This window comes from Pyrgilauda ruficollis, unplaced genomic scaffold, assembly GCF_017590135.1.
Source record: "Pyrgilauda ruficollis isolate IOZ18807 unplaced genomic scaffold, ASM1759013v1 scaffold3, whole genome shotgun sequence".
Taxonomy (NCBI): domain Eukaryota; kingdom Metazoa; phylum Chordata; class Aves; order Passeriformes; family Passeridae; genus Pyrgilauda; species Pyrgilauda ruficollis.
Genome location: NW_024524377.1, coordinates 3,781,014 through 3,804,609, shown reverse-complemented (window position 1 = coordinate 3,804,609; position 23,596 = coordinate 3,781,014). Strand labels below are relative to the sequence as shown.

Sequence of the window (23,596 nt, the reverse complement as noted above, 5' to 3'; positions counted from 1 at the left end):
CTTGAGGAAGCCAGGCAGGAACAGAGAGACATAAATTTTGTGGTTTGAGTTGTTTATTTTGAATATCCTGTTTTGTTGACCATCACAGTGAGAAATATGGTTTTTGTTGGTGTCCAGCAGTCGCCTGAGTTAGAAAGTCAGGCACTGTCCTTGAGAAGCACCTTCCACTGTGTTTAGAAGGGAAAAATTGCAATGTCTTCTGTTTTTATTAAGAAAAATATTTTCATGTCTAAACATGCATGAGCACAAATAAAAGTTGATTACTTCTTTTTTCATTTTGATGATGCAAAAGAAGGAATTTGTTTGGTGCTTTTCCTTCTCTGATAGTTTTTGTTGTTATAATAGAAGGTAACAGAAGACAGCTCAATTTTTCGATTATGTAATCTGAAAAAAAACCCCCAAAACAACCAAAAATCAAACCTAAACTATTATTTATTCCAAATGCAGTGGATTTTTCAGTGATCTCTAGCAGGCTATATTTCTCTATACCCATCTGAAGCAATGTGCTCTATGCTGGTCCTTCATAGCCTAGACTTGCCAACATTTGGCAATTAAAAATGTAATTTGGAAACTGTCTGATGTCCCTGTAGTAAACACTGAGAGGAATTTACTGCCATGCTCAAGTATTTTTAAATGGTTGTTTGAGTGAGCAGTTGCTTTCCTTGCTGTGGAGCGTTTGTGTCTAAGTCTAAAAAAAAAGGCAGTGAAATGTGGCTTGTTCCATGTCTCATTATTTAAAGGGTGGCTACAAAGAAAGTGGTGGCTCCCTTTTGGCAAGGAGTCATGTGCAAAAGGCAATAGGTATGAAAAAAGGTTACTCCTTCCAGCTGGACACAAGGACATTTTTTCACAGTGAGAATAATGCATTGGAATAATCTCCCCGGAGAGGTGGTGGTTTCCCCAGTGTTGGAACTTTTATGATGCTGGGCAGAGTGCTGAGCTACCTTGCCTGGACTGTGCTTTTCCCATGAAAAGTTGGACCAGATGATCCCTGAGGTCCCATCCAACCTCGTATTCTTTGATTCTGTGATTTGCTGAAATCTGTGTGTCTGGACAGACACTGGTGTGCAGCTGCCACTGTGGGAGAGGCTTTGGTACAAACTGAATGGAGCTTGGTTCTTACACCTGCGCTGCTTGCTGAAAACAAAGATTTCCAAAGCTGGCTTTGTGAAATAAGGTGAAAATAACCACACACGTGTTGCCAGTGGAGCAAATGATGGCACTGAGGTCACTATCAAGCTGTCAGTAAATATACAGGCATTAGCCTTTTAAGTGTTGCTGCTTTTCCAACTTTTCTGTTTATTGCATGTGTCTCACGTGATCAGAAGCTGTTACAGGACCTGCCAAACCACAAAGAGATGACCCAAGTCTAGCCCAGCAGAGTTCCATGTATTCCCTGTTGCAAATAACTTTATCATTGCTTCTCCATGCGCCTCTGTCCTGCCTCAGACGTATTTTGCTTTGTGTTATATTTTGTCAAGCCTTTGTAAAACACAGTGAGCCTCTTCCTTTAGTGTTTTCCTTTGTCTTTTCTTTGCCTTCATCCTTCACAGTGTCACTGCCGGTATTCCTTGTTACCATATTTCTCCTTTTTCTTGCTTCCCCTGAAATGCACTTCTGCACAGTGAATATTTGCCCTTCTTTGCAAGTTGTTCTCTCTCTTTCTTCTCACTTTCCTGTCAATCAGCTCCTGTTTATTCCCAGTGATATCCATGCATACATGCATATATTTGTCCATGTGGCAGGTACTGCGCACTGACCTGTGGGAAGGTCAGAGGTGCACTGCAAAGTAAGGGGTCTTAGTAATAAAAGCCAGCAGGAGCAGCTGTCTCAGAAACAAAACAGAGATCTGGAATCCTCTATCCAGAGACAGGAGACTCCAATTTGCATTTCCAAGTATGCCATCTATTTTACCTACCCCAGAGTTACAGTTGAGAAATGGCAGAATTCACTGATGAATAAATGCAGGCAAGAAAGTGTTTCCTTTATTTAAATAATTACTTTTTTTGTTTTCCTGCTCCAACTTGATGGCATTGATGCCGTTATGACTTAGTTAAGAACTGCATTCTCCTTCTGAATTCCAGCTCCTGTCTTGCTTAAAATTTAGTAGCTAGAGCTGATGCAGTAAATAAAATATTGTCTTCTTTGGGGGATCCACATTTATGGGCTGATACATGAACTGGCTGAACTCCAGTGTGCCTCTGATCTATAATGTAGAACAATGGTTTTTTGAGAGCCTCTCAAAATATATGAGAAATATATTGAAATATATGTGAAATCCATGCAAGAATCCCCTCATCTTCAATGTGCAATTTGTATTTAAAGTATGTAGTGTGGCTTAATAAACATGGTGCTCACTGGGTGACTAATACATGTTTTAGAAGTCTTCTATGGAATTCCTCATTCAGAGATCCTAAGACCAGAGGTACATGATGATGGTGAGGGTCTGCTTTGACCCCTTGTACAGGATAAGCTCCTTGTCTGCAGTCACATCACTGCCTAGCTGGGGAGGTTTGTAGAAAGGCACACTCTTTGGCTAGAGGAGGCATAACCCTGGATAAACTGATCCAGTAATTAATTTCCTTCATACTTAAGAAGTTCCCTCTTTGTGTATAATTTTGAATTTGTCTAACTGAAGCTCTCAGCCTTGGGAACATACATCTTTACCTGCTAGCTTAAAAAAGAGGTCTTCTAAGAGGAATTCTCTCTGTATATTCTCAAAATTAATTGAATCTCCTGTTTCCCACCTATCATCTGAACCAAAGTAGGTTCCTTAATTTTCCTACTTTTAGGCAAGTGTTCCAGATGTTGAATATTTTCCTGTGTTTCCTTTAACTGCTCTGTCATTATCAATGCTTTTACAATGAGGAGCTAGGACTGTAGGCAGTATTACAACAACCGTGTTGTTAATATTTAATATAATGGCACTTCCTCCCCCCTATTCCTCTATGAGGTTTAAGACAGCCCCAGGTTTCCAAAACAGAGTCTGGCAATCTGTGATTTATTCAAGGCAGCAGTGAATAAGCCAGCATAGAGCTCAGTGATGCTGCAGATAGATGGTTTCAAGCTGCTGGAAGATCTCTTTAAAGCTCTCTCAGGTGTCTTTTTGCTACTCTGCATCTGGTGTGATACAGCAGAGTTATTTCTTTTTATGGCTAAGCATTGCTATTTTATCTGACAGTGATACCATGCTTTGTTGACAGACCTGCCATCATGTAGATGGTAACTAATTATATTGGTGTTTTAAATGTTTGCCTGTAAAGCAGCAGAGGAAATGCCTCTGCTCACCTTGGCAATTTGATTCTGGTCTTTATAGTGTTACTGCCATCAGTCATTCCCCAGCTGGTTCAGATCCTTCAGATTTCTCATCACCTTGGATCCCTAAGCCTGGCTGTTCTTCCTGAGCTGAATCTGTGCCACAGCTGAAGTGGTACCTCAGTGTTTTACAAACTCTGCATTTGTCTCATCATTTTACTATACTATTGGATCACATTCTCTTTATGGTTCTCTGCAATTTCTGGATCCAGGACAGTGGTACCACTGAGGGGCTGTTTGTTTCTCATCCTGTGTTCTCGCTCTTGTCTGGTCACTCTCTGGTCACTGTAGTTCTTTACTTCTCTTTCAACATATTTTTTCATTCCATGTCACCAATTCATAAAGTACATCTTGAATTCTGCTCCTGTCCTCCAGTTGCCTCGCTGTCCCTCTCACCTTGGCAGCATCCACAGTCAGTAAGAATAATTTTCAGTCCATCAGCCCTACATTAATGAAAAGAAGGAATATGACTGGATACAGAACATAAAGCTCTGCAGAGCCATGTGTGTGGTTTCTTGCCAGTTTTACACTTTACTATTCTGAATGTGATTTTCCAGCATTGTACTGCAGAGTGTTAGATTAATCCAAACCATATTTCCTTAGCCTGAAGGTTTGTGAAAGGCTTACTAAGGTCGACATAATACCTGCCATTTCATCCCTATCCGCAGCATCTCTTATCCTGTTACTGAGGAACATTAGAATGATTTCACACAGTTTGTTCTTGACAAACCCATGCTGCCTGCTACTCATCTCCTTGTTATTTTCTGCGGCTTATAGATGATGTCTGTAGAAAAATATTTTCTGAAGAATAAAGGTTTTTATGACTGCTGTGCAATACACTGTTTTCCTCATTTCTTCCTCCAGCTCTCTTGCATTGCATCTTCTGAAGATGCTGGGCATCTTGTCCCTGTCATTCCTAAATAACCCCATTGACACAGGAGTTATTTCAAGTGTCTCTTCCAGTTTGCCCTCCTTGTTGGCCAAACTTTCTGAGTCAGTCCCTATCATAAAAAGTTTATCTCACCTTTCTTTGTCTTCACCCTGTTGATCTTCCATTTTCTGCCATTCCCTCTATTGTAAATTGACTTTTTTTTTTTTTTTTTAGTGTTGGGCTTTCTCTGTGTGGCTCCTCTGATAGGTTATGGTGTTTCCCTTTATTTCTTTGACTCTTCAGTTCCTTTCAGATCTGCTATTCAACATCAGTTTCTTGTTTCTGATTTGTTAATTTTCCTTACTTTCTCATCTGCAGTGGGCTGTTTTTGCTTTGTTAATTTTCCTTACTTTCTTTTAGACCATTTGCATGATCTTTAAATTACTGCATCCTCTAATTTATATCACATGCTATTTGCTGTGTTGCATTATTTAATTCTCTAAAAGGTTTCGGGTGGAGTGGTTCATGTGTACAACATACTGCAAAGCACAGCTGGGTTGTGTAGTCTCCATATGCATTTGCTTTCTATTTTCTCCTTTTACTTACTGTTTTGGGAAACAACCTTTTTCACTCCATTATTTCCAGAGTCATGGATGCATGAAGGTGATGCTCCAGGGAATGGCAGAGGTGTGAGAACTGCTGAATCACTCGTGCCCTGACATCCCCATCCTGAATGGTGGTACAGAACAGAACTTGGTGCAGTGGTGGTGCTTATTATAGGGTACAGGACCCTCTGGTACATGAACAAATCAGGAGTTCAGTGTTCTGGTAGGGCTCCTGCAGTCAGATCAATTCCTTAAAACCAAGAAAGTATAGCTATGTGCTAGATGCTGGTGTTTGCAGAGCTTGGGCACATGTGCATGAAAAATTATTCTGTTGTTCTCTCACAGAATCATGGAATGGTTTGGGTTGTAAGGGACCTTAAATATTGTCTAGTCCGCCCCCCCTGCACATCCCTAGGGATGTATTCCTTGTCAGATTTATTCAAAAACCCATCTATTTATTTTTTTATAGCTTCTCATTAATCAGCAATATATAGGCAGTATTGATGTCCATTTTAAATAAATACATACTGCAGCAAAAATTCACCACAATCAATACTTTTTTTCCCCCTAAATTTTAGTGGAGCACCTATAAATGTTCAGATGTTTCTTGCTTGCTACAGCACATCCCAGTGGAATTCAGTAGAAGTTTTGCATTGGTTTGAGCAGGTCCATGTAAAGCATTTAACCTCAAACTACAGGTCAGTGATAGAAATGTAGGAATCTGAAAATAGATATTCTCTGCCCTGAAAGAAGGGAATGGAAACAGAGAAGAAAGGAAGGGATGGAAGCAGAGAAGATGTCAGCTACCCCACAAGGTAGTGGCTCACAAGCAATTCCCTCTTATCTTTTGGCTTGGGGACAGTGTATGTGCACTCTGATGTTTGAAGTAGTTTGGGTAGAATTTAACTTCTGGCTCAAGGGAGCCTTTAGTTTATTAAATATGGATGTTCTTTCAGGTAGAAGCATGGTTTCTCTCTGTAGCACATCACTTTCCTTGAACATATGCATTTGGGGAAGATAACTCAGCTCTTCTGTACCTAAATCTTTTCTGTCTGGATCCACCTGCAAGAAATAGAAATAAAAACTGTGAGATTGTAACAATTGCAGGATTTTAAAGTGTGCAGTGGTGTGTCTTTAGCTACCTTCACATCTGTGGAATTGTGTGCCTGGTCCCAAGGCTGGGCTCTGTGCAGCACTGCTGGGGGACCTGCCTTTGCCTCACCTGTAATTACAGGGAGAAAATCACTGGAGTTATTGCCGCGTCTAAACGCAGCACTAACGTCTGGCAGTAAGACAGCTCCCACAAACAGGCTGTGCAACAGGCTGTCACATCCCCTTCCTTCTGCATTATCTTGCTCTTCTAGGAAAATTTTTCCAGCTCCAGTTACTAATCAGGCTGTGGGTGATCTCTCTGAGCTCTGAAGCAATGGGATCTATCACTCATCCATCAGCGCCTGTCCCGCTCTCCCTGCGAGCATCCGTTCCTGCCTGGCTGCTGCTGAGGAGGAATGAGACCTGCTGCTGAGTGGGCTGGGGGAGAGCCACAGTCTCATCCTGACGAAACAATCAGGTTATGGGCTGGTTTGCATTTCTGTTCCTGCTTTTGCAGGAGCATAAACTGGACTGTTTCTTACTGTGACTGCGGGAAGCCTCAGGAGCAGCTTGCTCCTTCTTCCAGCCTTTGGTGTAGCCTCATAGAAGAGTGTTTCAAAAAACGTAACTTTCAACTGCCTGACACTGCCCAGCCTCTTCTATCTCTCATCTATAGTGCTATCAATCAAATTGTTCTTGTCAGTTAACTGGTTTTAAATCTCATGTGGAAAAAATTGTCAGTTCAAGATCATACTGCGGTAAGGACAGATGTGACTGCTCTTGTTGTGTTAATTCATTCTTGCTTAAGACGTGAAAATAAACTGATAGAATATCAATTTGAAGCTCTTAGACCCTGAAATGATTTAAAATCTCCTGAAAGAAATGCTGGGGCTGAGCTTTGTCTCCAAGGCATCATTTTTAACTTAGCAGGAAGCTCTGATGGTCTTTCCTTTCAATTGCCTATTGTCCAGATGCCTACAAAGAAAGTGCTTCTGTGGGACTGTTTGTGTTTAGTGAGGGTGTTTATTTCATTTCATGTGACAGATGACTTGGCTTCTGGATCGAGTAATTACTTGCTCACATCCCGCCGGGGCAGGTTTCTGACCTGCTGGAGCAGTGATTTGCTCTGGGAGCAGTGGCTGGTGGCGGTGACAGGCTCCAGAGCCCCGTGGCCCCAGGCTGGGGTGGCTCCTGCCACTCCTCTGTGGGGCCTTCTTGGGTGTTTCAGTCAGAGGAGAGGAGAGGGACATGGCAGCTGCAGGTTTCACTAATGACAGAGCCACCCAATTAATATCTAAATACCTGAAAGCCTTTCTGGTCTCTTATGACTGATAGTCCATAATTGTGGGGTGTCTCACCAGATTTCAAATTCATAGATTTTCTTAGATTTTCAAAAAAAATTTTTTTATTACCCTAAACTTTGATTGTGAGACACAGTGATGAGCTCCTGAGGATTGCTGGATGGAGCTGAATGAACTCTGCTTTATTCTTCGGCATAGTAGTGCTTTTCATTCACTCACAAAGAAATGCTTGATTTCTGCTTGAGGTGGTTTTTTTTTTTCCTAAAGATGGGGTAATCAAAGCATTGAATGCAACATTAGATTGTGGCAATTTTATTTTAAGCAGATTTTCTGCCTTTTTTTCCCTTTTTTTTTTTTTTTGCAATATTATCATGCAGCAGCCAAACTAATGCATATATAATTTTCTTTCCTTTATGCTTGTCATGCCCTGCTAACATGGACATCTACAAAGGCTCAGGTTGGTGTTGCAATCTGTCTTCATCTTGTTGTTCTCATCTAGTAAAAAAGGGCTTCAATGTTTTCTTCATCAATCAGGTTTTTTTTTTCTCTTCCTCTCTTTAAAACTGGACCCAACATTATTATAACATTACAGATTCATCCAGAGAGGTGCCACATTTGTTTGTTACCCCTGAAACTTCAGCTGCAGCAAAATGTGCTGTTTCAGAAACAAGGGATATTGATTTATTTCTATCTACTTAAATTTTCTCTGCTTGTCTGGCTTTGTGACAGGGAGGCAGCAGCACCTACAACTTCTGAAATCTGCAAAAATGCACTGAAACTCTCACTAATGAGTTTCTGCCTTGTCTTAAACCCCTGTATTTGACAACTTTGTAAGATGGCATTTGTTAGTATCTTATCTGGATTTAGTATTTTCTTGGTAGGAATGAAACATAATTAAAATGTAAAATAAAAAGCAGAGGCACAGGAACTGGCCCTTTGTGACTGTATTCTCATAAGCCCACATTCCCACTTCAACGCCTCAGTTGTTTTGGAAAACTCTGAGACTAAATTGTCTTGCCTGAGTATTTCAGGTAGAAATAAATATTCAATATGTGCAAGGTTATACTTTGTGCTATGTCCTGCTCCTCTGAGGTTGTACTGACAGAAAAACCATGAGTAAAACCAGACAGGCAGGTTTGGGGCCAGGAGCTGCACGTTTTTTCCTGATTTACTCATGTTGAATGATGCCAGCTTGGTATTTTAATCTCTGAGAAAGAGCACTCATGCTTTACCCTTTACCACTTGGTGTTTCTAGTGCCTGCACCAATCTCACAGCAAATAAAACCACTTACTACTTGTAAATATGAATTAATAAACCTTGCTGAGCAACATGGTAGTTCTGTCAGAGTGAGGTGTAATGGCTGGGGTTCGACAGAGCTTGCCTCAATTAACTTTCTAAACAAGGCATTTTCCACTCATTGCACTTAAGAATTTGAAATAAATCAGTGTCTGACTTGGAATATTTAATTATCCATTAGAAGAAAATAAGGGATTTACTAGGAGCATTTTGTAAAGTCCAGTAAAAAAATAGATGAAGTAAAAGCATCTAAAGGCCATGGTGAAGGAAAATGGAGTGTCCAGATGTCTTTATAGCAAGAATACTCTGCTGCTTTCCTAATTTCTCCTCTTTTCCTCATTTTGCAGCCAGAATTTTACAGTGCTGCTTTTTTTGATGGCTTCATCCTGAAATGTCTTTATCTGAACTTTCCAGGATCTGATTTGAAGCTGAGATATCATCCAGTTAGTGCAAGAAACTGGGCATTTCCAGACTGAGTCCCCCACTCCCCGAGGGCTTCCTTGCCACCCTCTAGTAAATCACTCAACTCTTCATCCTCAGTTGTCTCATGTGTAAATTAGGATTAAAGTTGAGCAGTTTTGAGGATTGGGCTATAAATAGATAATCAAGAGCAGGGGAAACTTCAGAGGCTTGATAAGCGTTTTCACTCTTTTCAGAGAGAATAATTTTTCAGCAGTTTTTGAAGTAGTGGAGTAAGGGTGAGGGGTCTGTTTGTGCAGGGGCTTCCATTCTGCCCACAGGGCAGATCCTGGGAGCTGGAGCAACTCTGTGTCTGTGCTGTTGTAATTGCTGCCCTGGCTCTGAACTTAGAATAAAACAGATCCCATCCTTTTGCTGGATACGAAGTTTTAGATAGTTTCAGGGGTTTTTTGGTTCAACACCAGTGAAGGCTTTTCAGAACCTTAGCAGAGCTCTAATTGATTTTCTTTTCTCCCCACCACAAAGGAGGTAAGAAACATAAACTCCTTTGATTTGGGTGTAAATAAAAACTAAAACTGCTGAATTTGTTTCACAAGTATTTGTGCAAGGATCTGCTAGAGGCATAAAAAATTCAGGAATTCTGATAGTTTAGAAATCTTACCACAGATCTGTTCAAACTTTCATGCTCTAAGTAATTTTGAGCAATTTTTTTTTAAGTTTTGGTGGCTATTTGCTGCAGTATCCAAATACCTAAAGACAAATATTCATCAGTGAAGCTGCTGCTTTGCAAAATCTTATTTGCTTGAAAATTAACTGTTCAACCAGGTTTAATACTGGTGAGTGGTTAGCATATTTCTGGCAATCGTGATCAATATATAAACTAGCATGAAATAAAATCAATTTTATTTTAAAGAGAGCTATTTAATGTTGAAATTTTAATGAGATAATTTCTGTGATGTAGTGTTTGTTAATGTGCAAATGCTGGTCCTTCAGATATGCAGTTAATTCAGTAAAGCTTTTAAGTGCGTGCTTAGATCTGCCAAATCAAACACACAGTTAAGTAATTAACAAAGCAAGTACTCAATTTTTAATTCAGTTTTAAAGAACTAAATAAAAGAAAATCATTGTTAGAAATTATCTGGTTGCTATTAAACATAATGTGAAAGCACTATTGGAACATTATAAAGTAATTCAGTTAATATATGGACATCTTTCAACCAAAGAAAAGATTTGGATGAACGAGATGGAGTCAACATAGAAGTCAAATTTGTGGATTATTACAATGAATGGACACATTTTCAGATGTATTTCCACCATACTGTGGATCCATTTGTGTCAGGCTGTTTGATGGACAAGTGCTGGCTGTGTCCCACATGTCACCAGCTGGTGGCCATAAGCTCTAAGAGGAGAACATCCCAGTGCTGCCTCCTGTTGCAGCCTGGATATCCAGAGAACATACAAGTGATTATGCAAAAAGTGTTAGAAGTGGGCAAATTGCTGTCCAGTGTCAGTAGGAGTGGTTTTAGCCCTTACCAGCAAGTGTCTTTGCAAGCCAGAGCAAGTCAGCTCTCTTTGCTATATGATATCTTCTCTACCTTTACTGTTACTCATGGTGGTCTCCATAGTTTGAAAATGGGTTGTTAGTTCTTTGGTTCTGACTGTTTCAATGTATTAGGTCTAATGTAACCTTCATGTAAGGGCAGCCATGTGAAATGGACTTATGTTAGCAATGAATTTAGCCCATTTGTATTAGAAATGAATAGCACAGAGGTAGTCCTCAGGGTCTCGGGCAACTGCTACAGTGATCAGTTTGGTTGTTCTAATATAATAAGCAGATATTGACTTAGTTGGAGTGAACACCAAGATTTACTGTCATGAAAGCTAAAATATCGACTGAGGGAAAACCAGAGTCAATATTTACCTTGAGGGACAATAAATCTTGATGCTCACTGAAATATGAAGTCACTATGATTTTCAGAAGCGTTGAACCTCATTCTAGTTTATTCTGCAGATGCTCATCAGACAGGCTACCTGAAGTATAGGCATGAATTTCTTTTAATGAATAACATCAGTTGAGCAATTGCATTTGTTTCTATAAGTCCTTCGCAAGTCTACATTTAAATAAGTTAGAGAACAATATAAATCACACCAGAGCTCTTGGGTGGTTAGATATTTGGATTTTTCGTTAAAATGCAAGTGTCAGCTATTAAAAAAAAATAAATAGATTAATACCTGCATATCTTGTTGAAGTAACTGTCCACATCAATAACGCTTTAGCAAGGGTTCAGGATTTGCATTTGAGTGAATGGGAGTTGGGTTCTTTTATTAGGGTACGCTTTAGCAGTCTGTCTCTTAAAAAGTAGCTTTTGTCCTTCTTTCCTTTAATTTATTGAGACCTGTGCCAATCAACTTGAATTTGGGGCTCAGGTGTTAAAGCAGTGTTCTGGGTTAATTCCGACTACAAAGAGGGATACAGTGAGCCTGTGAAAGGCAGCAGCAAAACTCCCCTTGGCTTCAGATGGGCATTGTTTCAGCCCTTCATTGAGCCTAAAACCCAGCATATGACTAAAAATAGAGGAAAGCAGTTAATTTGCTAAAATGCCAGAAGACCGTGTTTATTTCTGGAGGCAGTAAGGGATGAAGCCAGGCTGGTCGCCCTGGGTGCTGATCTCTGCAACTCCTTACAGGTCAAGTGTCTGCAGCTTCCAGCATCTTTCTCCCTCCATGCAGAACAATGGGTTCCTGTACCTATTGCATGGATTAAATTTCACTTTTGTCCTTCAGGACATGGATTGTGGCACTACAGTTCCATACATGGGCTCAGTGTGAAGGGGCTTGTAAATGCTCTGTCGTAGCAGGTTTGCGTAAGCTTGGGGAAGGGTGAGCATTAAGCAGATTATTTTCAAAGGAACTGTTGTCTTTGTGCTTGGGAAGAGAAGTGTCACAGCTTTACAAAGGACTTTTGTATCTGCAGCAGAGTTAGTGGATGGCAAACTGGTTGGGGGCCAGGAGACGCAGACCATGTGTAATTTGAAGGTTGGATGCACTCTGTAATAGCCAGGGATCCATGGGAGCACATCCCAACCCCCTCCAGGGTTGGATGCTTTGTGTTCTCCGTTTGGTGAGGAGTGAGGACACCACATCCCATCCCAGCCTCCGTTCAGGGTCGGGGCAGGGGTGTTCCCGTGCACCCAGGAGGTGAGAAGTGAACATAGGGTTCTCTGTTTTGTGGGACCCACAGAACAGCAATGCTTAGTCAAAACCCTTTGGAAATGAAAAATCAAGAGCACGTCTGTTTGACCTCCTTAAGTAGCACAGCTCCTTGCAAAAACAGAAATGGAAGGCTGTAAAGTTTGCTAGGTTTTTTCCAAATTAAAAAAGAAAAAGGAGGAATTGGAGGTGATTGAAAACAAATTATGGCAAGCCAGGAGAGAAAATGGGAGGAAAGCATTCTCCTGTGGAGGAAAGAACCACATGCCACATCACTGTGGTTTTTAAATGCAAAGATGGAGTTACAAATTGTATTCACAGCTTCCTGAACTCATTCCCACAGAGTTCCACCCGTGGAAATCTTGCATCTCCTTGAGACTCCCACTTAAGAGCTTAATGGCATCCACGGGTGCCTGTTGTAACTTGTTCTGAAGAAATCTGTCCCTCCTGGTGGCGCAGGTGGTTATTTACATCTCCCCACTGTCCCAGAGGTGCTGCCAGAGATGGCATTGCTCAGTACTGACACAGGGCAGAGGGGAGAGCTTGTTCACAGCAACAATGTGCTGTGGTGTCAGCACAATAACTTAGGAAAACAGGTTGTTTGCGACAGTTATAATTCATGTTTTCGGTGGTGAGTGTAGGCTGGGGATCCTGACCAAAGGGGAAGTCAGCAAGGTCAGCAGCAGATCACTGGGGATCTGAGGTACCCCAGGGACAAGCAGCCAGTGCTGTGTCCCCTCCCTCCTCCAGCACAAAGTGGGATGTCTGTCTGTGTCTGTCTGTCTGTCTGTTGTAGGAGGAAGAGAGCTGATGGCACTTCACATGTAATCGAACAGGTTTGACACAATCAGACAGCAGGCTAGAAGTGCTCTATTAATGGCTTTGTTATTGTGATCCTGCCTGCTCTTTAAAGAGCACATTTGAAGTATCACTTCACATTGTGTGTATTTGTGTCAGTGCCTGTGGGATTTCTGTTTTGGCTCACAGGATTCCTCGGATTGATTTTAGTTAACGTGCCATCCCATGCCTGCCCCATTCTGTCTGGTTTTCCTACACAGTTACTACAGCACGTACATGCCACAGGAGGTCTTGACCACTAAAACACATTTATGGTAAATGCCTGATGTTAAGCCTTTGCTGCTGTCCACAGGTGGGCTTTGCTGGTTAGGAGAGCTCTGAGGTTTAACAGATGTTAAGGTGGAGCAATCAGAGGTCACTGAGATGGTGAGATGGGATTCCCAAGCTCTTGGCCTCACCCTGGCTTCAGGCAGCAGGGCGAGTGCTGAGAGGCTGGCAGTGCTGAGAACCTGCAGGATTCACAGTGGTATCCTCTAACCCTGAGGAAGGATTATTTAATAGAGCAAGGAAAAGAATCTTAAGTCCCCAAAACTGCTGTTTGTGCTGGACTGCCCTGGCTGCCCTGCTGTGCCTGTGGAGGCTGGGAGGGAGGGAGGCAGCACCTCCTGCCTACTCCCAACCTCAGCCTCTTCTCTGGAAGTCTAAATAACAAGAACAGGCCACCCAGCTCTTAATAGAACTTATTTATTAATTTTACCATCCTTGACACTGTCCTGTGAGGCACCTTCTCACTGGGCTGGCCCCTGGCAGCCAGTTTTGTGTAAGTTTGGCTCTTTCCTCGTTCCCTCTATGATGAGGAAAAAACTGATCATGCCTCAAGCACCTGTTTCCCTCACTAATCGTCTCCTGTGGATGACAGGGTGTTTTATCAGGCAACATAGGCAGGCTGTAGTTTTTCCTTCCCTCTGTGGAGCAGGGAAACTAATAAATACTCCCTGACTCTACATCCATCTCCTGGATGGATGTCTGTGGGGAGCACAAAGGCTTTGCAGTGCCTGAAGAGGGATTGCTGTTGTCCCTGGCATGTGCAGGGATGTGGCTGCAGCAGTCTGTGGAGGTGACAGGCTGGTGGGGCAGGATGGTGGCTTCAGCTGTGTCCCAACATCCATGGGCTCCCTGCTGGCTGGTGCTGAGCCCAGGCTTGGTGAGTGCAGCTTTTCTGTGCTCCCATGTACACCAGTTAATGATAACGAGCCTGGCTGCTCAGCTAATTAGCAGTGCTTGTGGTGCTGCTTGCTCAGCGTGGGAAGCTTAGCTCTGAGTGCACTTTGTACCATGCACAGACACCTGCACACTCTGGAGTTGGGCCAAGTGCCAGTGCCTTGGTGCACAGTCCACACAGAACCAGAGAGTGGCTTCAGTTCAAATGGACCTTAAAGATCATCACGTTTGCAGCTCCCCCATCGTGGGCAGGGACACCTTCTAGTTCAGGTTGCTCAAAGCCACATCCAGGTTTGTAATTTGTGCTTAGTAATATGCAGGGAAAGTGGTGCTAGTGGTATGACTGCCTTTGCCCCTTTTGCTCCCTTCCTTTTTCCCTCCTCTGTGTGAAATGTGATGCTCTTACTGGTTCATATTGTCTTTGCCCTCACCAGTTCAGACTGTGATTTCCCTCATTCCTGTGTTTTCACCTTTACATATTTTCCACTTTTCATCATCTGTTATTCTTCCTTTTTGGCTACACCTATGCACAACATACAGACAGACCCACAGTTAAAATTAGTTTCTAATATTTTCTGTTCTGAAGTTTTCCTTTTCAAGTTGTTTTCCTTCCTTTTGAAATGAAGGTGATTTTCTGATGGGACACCAGTTTTGTTTTCAGACTGGTATTTCAATTTTCTTGTCTTCCAACCTCCACAATATTAGAAAGAGGATTTCTTTATTCTTGTGGCCACAACATGTCTAGTTATAATTTGCTATTTTAAAATGAAGCTGTAAATTATTAAACATGTGGCTGAATCTTTTTGGGGGGTACTTGGGAGGAAGGCTATTGATTTATAATTATTCTAATGGTGAGAATTAAATGGTTCCACACAGCAGCAAGGCTGAGGAGGTTTTGGTATGTGGAAGAAGAAATTTTAGGTGTATTGTATTTTTCCAGGGCAGCACATTATGCTTCATGCAAAGCAACAAGGAATACTGTATCTTCAAATCAGCTTCTGCAGACAAACCAGATTCAAAATAAATAACTTTTATTCATCACTGTAATAGAACTGTTGATGCATTCATTTATTTAAACCTAAAAATCTGCTGAAGAGCTATGTCTCAGTGTGCTGCTTTTAACAACCTGAATATCTTTTATCAAGCTTTTGGCTGTATTTTTCTCCCTACGTAGATACCATAGTTCAGGTGAACACACTGTCATGTTTGATTAAGAGATATGTTAGAGATAAGTCACTTGCAGGCAAAAAAGCATTTACCATTTTTGTGTATAAAAATGAACTTTGTAGGAGGCCTGAAATTTCATTCTTTTATGGTAAATGGCTTATAAGAATACATTAGAAGCAAAGGTAAATGAGTGCTGATTTTAAGTTTGTAGCTGCTGAAACACAAAAGGATGTGGTACATACGATCTTGGTGAATGACATGTGATAGATTATCCTGAGAGCAGGCAGAGCAAATGAAACTGTAATGGAGTTCCTCTCCTGGCTGCAGGAAGCAGCTCTTATTTATCCTGCTTCCGAAGATGCTGCATGCATATTGCTGTTCATTATATACTTAAAAATCCCTTGGCAAGTCAATAATGAAGAAATGAACTTAAAGCCATTACAACAGCCTTAGCATGAGGAGTGTAAGCCAGGATACTTTTCAGTGTGCTTTTTTGTGGGTTTGTTCTACAGACATGCTAACCTGGACAGTTCAGCTGAAGAGTTTGGTTCTTTCTCCTGTCAGGTGCACGAGGCAGTCCCATGCTACAGTGAGTGCAATCAGTATTCCTGGGAAGTAGGACCATGGTCTCCATGCAAAATCAACAGCGAACAAAATTCCCTCCACTGTGGAGAAGGAATACAAACGAGGGAAGTCAGGTGCGTGAAGACAAAAGCTCAGGTATTCCAGATCAAAAAGAGCTGCAATATCTGGCCATCTGACAGTGAGTGTGTTGCTGAGTCCAGTGTATTTCAAATGAAAAGAAACATGTGTTTATGTGCCATGGTTTACAGGAAAAGCATTTCAGAGATGCAGCCTTGGTTTTTCAGGAACACGGCATGATGTTTAAATTAGTATTCTTCAACCTAAATGCCATGTATACATAAAGCTCCCTGAGGTGCAAAGCCTCCATATTTTGATTTGCTAACATTTTCCCCAAGTAATAGCAATGCGTGCACCAGAGTGGCATTCATTATTACTGAATATTCATTCCCCAGGCATGGGGAAATGCTGAGTTATTTCCAAATGTTCAGATGTTACTAGCAGGAGCACTAAGATTTGTTCTCGCTCGCTGTCACTTTCTGTTTGCTCCTTTGTCAGCCGATCAAAGCTACAATCCCTCTGTATGAAGTAACAAAAAGCATGTTGTGCACGTAGCTGATTTCCATTTGCATTAACATATTAGTTTTATTTTTTGACCAGCCATGCTGCTTGTAGCTGTTGTCATGTCTATGTCCTGTATGGGGTTGAGAAAACTTCTTGATACCCACCGTGCCTGTGATTCTCTAATTAAAATGTGTGTTTTCTGTGTAGGTGTGTGAGCACTGCTGAGGACCACGGTGTGGAGACTGTGCCCAGCACTCTGTGCAGTCAGGCTGAGGTCCCAGAGGCAGTGCAGAAGTGTACCTTGTACTGTCCCAGTGAGTGTGCAGTGTCTGACTGGGGACAGTGGAGCCCGTGTCCGCAGGTAGGCTCTCCTGCCCGTGTCCCTGGCTGTGTTCCTCACGCAGCAATCTTCGCTTCTCCTTCAAACTATTTCATGGCCTAGTTATTTTCTAGGAAAGTAAATTATTTTCTGAGGGATGTCAGGCTTAATAGATCCTGCCAGCATGGTTGAATCTGGAGATATTTATGTCTCTACAGAGACAGAGCTATAGAAAGTTGGTTAGTGAAACACGTAGTTATTACTGTGACAGTTGATTCAACACATCCTTCCCCTTGGTCTGCTATAGGAGAGGGCCCACACAAGCAGAGTGGGTGAAGGGAAAGTATTCCAGCTGCAGTAAGAGCTGAATCCCTTAGGAAATGTTTGTGGGGGAGACCTCTGTCAGTGGTGCATGGCTGCCATAACAACCTGCTTGTAAACCCTGGGGGTGACACTCCTCTGGACAGGTCTTAGTCCTGAGGGAATGACAGCTCTCCCCTCCCAACACACACTATTTCTGTCCAGTGTTTCCTCCTCCTCAAATACTTGGGGGAAGATTTGAGGCAACAGCAGCAGAAGGCTATGACAACAACGTGCCTGAACAATTTGTCATGTCATGAAATACTCAAAACTTTGTGAATTATGCAGGGATTCAAGCCCCTGCAAAGTGCTGTGTGTTTTCCTAAGTGTGCAAGATGGAAAGAAGTTGCAAATTCTGTATTATGAAAAGCCTCTGGCCTCAAACCACATGACTTCAGATCTATTGTTTCCCCCTGATCAGTGTTGAAATAGGTGGCAGGTTTAATCTCAGAGGGGTTTTTTAATAGACTTGCTTGATGTATTTAAGTGACAAACACATATTCATTGCCCCCGTGTTAACAGGGCCATTACCAAAAGTTGAGTGGTTATTGGACAGGTATTTATACTAGTGCTGACACAGGTAATTTCCTTCCATAATATTTTGTGTAGCGTATCAATATACTTGGTAAGAACATGTCAAATAAAATCTTGTGTTTCATTTCCTGCGTTCACCTCCTCCTGAGCAGCATGGCTTTGATGAAGTATAACACTCTTGCAACCCATACAAATGCTTGGATACCTTTCAGGGTCCCACTGTGGTTGGGCTGTTTCTTTCCCACTGACTTTTCCAGGCCTGGATTTTCTTCATTTTCACACACAGTGAACTGATGCAAAGATTCCTGAGGCTGTTGGGAGTCTCTCAGGAGCCTTGGTGGCAGTTAGTTGGTCATGAAGGATTGCTTGAAGCTCTAAGCATCCTCATATCCTTAAGACACAGGCTTTTTGCCTGAAGGCTCCTTTTTTTTTTGGCAATAGCGAAGCCTCCGTAGCCCACAGAAGCAGGAAAGGGAAGCCCAGAGCTCGTGAGCTGCCCTCCATCAGGCAGCACATCTCTTGGCAGGCACAGGGCCACATGCCACAGTCCCTGTGTCTCCTTGTACATCCCTTTGCCATGGTGGATGTTAATTCATAAATGTGAGGGCATCTGCATGCCAATGCAATTAACTGAACAATATGTTTTCACAAGCTGTTCTGCAATGCTTTGTTGTGAAACTGAGATGACTGTGTGCCGATGGAGCATGTGTTTCCATAGTTCTGTCCAGATACGAGGCAATAAACAGCTTGAAGTTTTATGGGCAGATAAAACCCTCCCTTTGATGAGTTTACGGCAGTGCTGTCTCCCTTTTACAGCTACTCTGGCTGTTTGTGGTGGGTTTTGAGAGAGAACCACACAGCACAGTCCCTCCCAGGCTGCACATGCTCCACATCTCCAGGGCGATTGCTGGGCTCGCTGTTAGTGCAGAATGACTGTGCTGTGCCACTGGTGTGTCTTTGGTGGGTGTGGGGTAGGGATTGAGGGAATCGTGGTGGCTGGAGAGAGGCACTGCCAGCACCAGGGTGATTAATGAACCCTCCATCTCCTGAGCCACTAGGAAAGGTGGTCACTTAGGACAGCTGCGAGTCGATGGACTCAAAAATTTCAAAAAATTTGGAAGATCACATCGTATTGCGATGAAGAAGCAAAACTGTGCATCCTGGCTGCTCTATTTCAAGCACATTTACATTTCATACCACAATAGTTGGCACTCTTTTAGTCATAGCACTCATGAGGCAGCTGCCAAAGACCATTCCAGGAAGTCTTCCTGTAGCTCTGGTCATGTTTGGCTTGCTGGAGATAAAGAGGATTTATGAAACTTGACAAATTCTAGTTTGTAAAAAATGAACGATTACAATTTCAGCCTCATCTTTGCCTGAGGAGCTTTTTGATTTGAGATATTTACCTAAGATTTTGGTCAGGTGAGAATTCTTTTCCAGTCGCTTTGGTGTTCTGCTCATGTTTTACAGTGTTGATAATAAATTCATCCTGATAGCAGAATAACTAACTCTTATCAGCTGAATATAAAAAGGCCTTTTAGATTATCCGTTGTACCTTTTGTCAATATGTCATTGTACTCTGGATACTTTCTAGGGTATTACTTGGTTTTATCTTGTAGCAATATTCTTCCCATGTGAATTTTCCACTTTCAGGATGGTAAATGATCTTGAATCGTGTTGAAATCAATGAGTCATAAAAGTGACGACTGCTTTGTCAATGGAAAGTATTTTCTTCAATACTTTTTTTCTGCTAAAACATTGTATTTGTTCTACCTTTTTTGGCTGCATTTCCTTTTTGCTTTTAAATACTTTTGTGGTCTTTTATAATTTCAGATGCTCCCACAATTCTTTTATGTGTGTTTTTCAACTGAATTACGTATTTTGCATCTTGATTTTGGTGCTATTTAACACTGCTACACAAAGGTAAATTTTAATGTTTCATCTAATGGTCAGAAATGAAGCTGTCAGAAATACAATGCCTCAAGGTTGCTTTGAGGTTTTGTCTCTGTACTGGATTCAAGAAATCCATAGTTACTGAATGAAATCTTCCCTGTTATTCTCACTTTTTCTATTGAGAGAAGTAAATTCAAAATGGCTTTCCCTATTTGAAGGGAAGGTTAAAGACTATTTTTTTGGCTTATAATGTTTTGTTCTTTGTCACTAAGTGACATCCAAGTGACTTAAATATCAAGCTTTAAAGCCATTTAAAATAACAGTTTGAAGCTTGCTAGTTAAAAACAACAACAAAAAGGCCAAAAACAACAGGAGAAAAAAACAACATAAACCCACAAGGAAATTAGGTTGACTTGCATTTTGCTTAAGAGATTTCATATTTGTTCCAGGGACAATAGCCTGTTCAGTCAGACATCATCACTTGATTGCTCAAAGACCCAGCTAAACAGTCTGGGAACTGAAATCCTGTCATCTCTGTTACATATTCAGTGATGGAATAACACAAACTTCCTGTGGCGGCTCGACTTTGTATTCATCTGACTTGGAAATGTAATTAATTGACTTCAATTGAATTCATCAAAGCATTCTTAAAATGAGTTAATATGCGAGTGGTGCTACAAGTCCCTGAAATAATTACCTCAAATCTATTTCGTTAGCTCTCTGTCGGTGGATGGCTGTCGCAGCCCCCGTTGTGGATTGGAGTGGCCTCCTTGCTTGCCTCAGCTGTTGGCATTTCTAGCAGCTAATTCCAAGAGGTCTGAAATTAGTTAATTATAGGAGGTTGCGTGTGTAGTGAGTGAGAACAGCTGTCTCCATTTCAGCGAGCGTTTTCCTCATGGATCAATGGCGATGTGCCGCGCTCGGGACTTGCGACAATTGAGTTATTATTCCCTGCAATCCGCAGGGGGAGTGGGATACCCACAAGTGACCGGATTAAAAGTGTCACCCAGCGATACAGAGAGCTCTCAGCTCGGCAGTGACTTTCCTTGTCGATGCACGTTGGAGTTGTTACAGTTTGGAAATGCCAATTGGAAGGGAAATTGTGGACTCCTGTAGATGCTGGGAGTCACTGTGTGGGTTACGAAAGTCTCCATCACAACTGGTACCTGAACTCAGAGCAGGCAAGGCTGGAAGGGACCACTGGAGATCATCCAGTCCTTCCTTTTCAAGCAGGATTCCCCAGAGCACGTTCCTCAGAACTGTCCTCAGACAGCTTTTGGATATCTCCAGAGGAAACCCCCCCCAAACTCTATGGAATTGGCACGTAAGTTTGGCGAAGGACCTGCAGTGTGAAGGCTGTGCTGAAGAGTGAGGCTTGCACAGAGCTCTCTTGCTAGCCCAAGAGATAATGGATTCAAATCAAGCATGAGGATTATGCTGGTCAAGGCTTTTTGGAAGAACATGCACTGCTCCTTATGCATAGCTGTGACTTGGATGTTTTTGTATGTCTTTGTCAAAAAAAGTGGGTAACTGCTGTATTTTTTATGTTTGTTGCTTTATTTTTATTAATCTTTGTTAACAATCACTTTTTAAAGTGATTTAAGTAATGATTCTTTGTGGAGGCAGGCAAGGTTTCAGAACCTGGATGCATCTGAAAAAGAAAATTTATGCAAATGCATTTTCATTTCAAAAGACTGCTCGTGTTATTGTAAATGGCTTGTTAAATTGTTACAAAACATCCACACTGGCATGAACAATGTAATGGTTCATTGCTCTGTTAAAAATAGTCAAATACGGTTGCTGCCTTTGCATTTACCTTATTTTAAGGTTGTATGTTTGCTTATGAATAGCCAGTTAAGAATAATGCAGCCAGCTATTTATAGTGCAGGATGCATTATACAAGCTGCTTGATAAATTAAACAGCTTAAAGGGCCCTGTAATGGGTTACAGCCTCTGTGCTGTACAATTATGATGCATATGAAAGCCTAGATCAATGAACAGCTCTTAAATTCCATCCCAAAGAGGGTCTAATAGTGTATATTAATGTGTGATATGTTAACAGCTCTTACACTGGAACTTAGTTTCATAACCTTGCAGCTTTATTTTATTTTATACCTTTCTCTTCCAGAACAAACTTCCTGTGCTTTGTCAGTTCTGTGATTGTCTGAAGCAAAGGCTGGGTGCATCCTTTGTGTATGTTTTTGTCCCTCATTTTTTATGTTAGCTTTAAATAGTGACAAGTGGTCATAGTGAAAAAAAAATAGCTTTGGCTAAAAGAAATATTTTAAAATGCAGTAGTCAATAGTGCCAGAAATTCCCCCATTGAGCCAAGATGGCTGTTAAAATTTCTAAATGGTCCTTTGAGAAAAACTATGATTTAATCCTGCCTTAACATTTTATGGACCTCTCATTGCTTCAGCATATTTTGTTTCTGTAGTGATTTATATGATCTTGCCTGTAGATCCATTGCTCTAGCTTAACTTTTTCATATGATATGGAAAAAAATAATGGGAATGGTGAGATTTAGTACTAGAAAGTAGGCTGGAACAGTACAGTTATACCCATAAAGAAACCTGCTGTCTGTGTATGACATCCTACTGCTGTAGGCTATTGGTGTGGCACCCCATTATTATTTTCATCAAGAAATTAATTCTGTTCCTGTCACCAGTTCCAAGGGGTGCATATGCCAGAATTACCATCCCCACTGCTTACAGTCATTAACAAAGAATCTGAACAAGCAACATAGTCTGGAAAACTTAACAGCCAAACTGATTTGCACCTGGTCTTGAAGGTACATAGAGGTTTCCAGGCCTCTGACCTTGTACCTCCGTGCACCACAGCTGCCTCCATTTCTTAGGAGTTGTTTCCTCTCCTGTTATTTATGGCCATTGTTCTTCTTTGATCCATAAATCTTTATTCCTAGTCTGGGTGGTGTCAGAAGTGGGCTTCAGTTTCCCAGAATAGGGGACATTTGCTGTTACACCCATTTCTATCCCATGGTTACATTCCAAGATCTCCCTGCTATGGAAACCAGTTAAGGGATTTATAACCAGAGGCATAAAATAAGTGTCATGAGCATAAAGAGATGATGTCAGAAATACAAGTCAAACTCCCACTCCTGAACACATCTGTTGTTGGCACCTGCCTTTCCTTATGCTTCCACTGTGGAAATGTTGGCTGATGCTGAGCACAAACCAGTTGCAATAGCCTTACAGAAGGTAATGGCTGACTTAATGTAAAAAATAATTTAAAAAGCTTCATCTGTCATCAGTGAAAGCACTAGTTACTAATAGAGCAGTAGAATGTAAAATAATGTCTTTGGAAGTGTAGCATCCACTCAGCGGGAAGAGAGGAGTTGTAAATGAAGATACTCAGTAAAGCATTGCTGAATCACAGTGGGGTTTATTTATTTAAAACCCCAGAAATTGTAGATTCATACATGCTTGTGATTAGAAACTTGGGCAGATCCAGACTTGATCCATGTACCTGAGTGGCACCTTCACTGTTTTCTATGTGAGATTACTTGAGCAGTCAAATTAGTTTTGTCATTTTCTTAATTTGTGAGAATATTCAGAATTCAACCTTATCTTGCTTAAATCTTAATTAATCCCATGGTAATTTCTTTAGGTACTCAAGAAATATTTTTTTCTTTTGCTGCCTTTTCTCTAAATTGATGGCTGCCATTTCTGTCCTGCCTCCTAAACCTGTGATTTGCCATTGATGGTGATTGGTTTTGCTCTCAGTATTTTCTAAGATCCACAATCAGGACTAGACATGCCCCCTTGCCTTTGCTTGTTAGCACCCTCAGCATCTCTCCACTGGCAACAATCCAGTTTACTTTCACTGTATCCTCTTTACTTTCACTGTTCACATCCCCTGATGACATTGAGTCTGCCAATCCATCCCCCAACCTTTGCTATGCCATAAATATTAGATTTTTTTTTTTCAGCCTGGGTTTTTGGAGGGTCCTGCAGGAACTCTGCACCCAAGCCCATTGAGATTTCAGGGTAGCTGGATACTCAGCTCCCTCTTGCTCCTTTGAAAATT

The 23,596-nt window shown here is 41.5% G+C and overlaps 1 protein-coding gene across 1 annotated transcript in view; it reads left to right on the top strand.

Moving 5' to 3' along the window:
• The window catches only part of THSD7B (thrombospondin type 1 domain containing 7B), a 242,827-nt gene that overhangs the window by 194,465 nt on the left and 24,766 nt on the right, over window positions 1–23,596 (top strand). Inside the window, exons 15-16 of the mRNA XM_041473183.1 lie at window positions 15,862–15,995; window positions 16,651–16,804. Coding sequence (XP_041329117.1) covers window positions 15,862–15,995; window positions 16,651–16,804 — 288 coding nt within the window. The remainder of the gene's footprint in view (window positions 1–15,861; window positions 15,996–16,650; window positions 16,805–23,596) is intronic.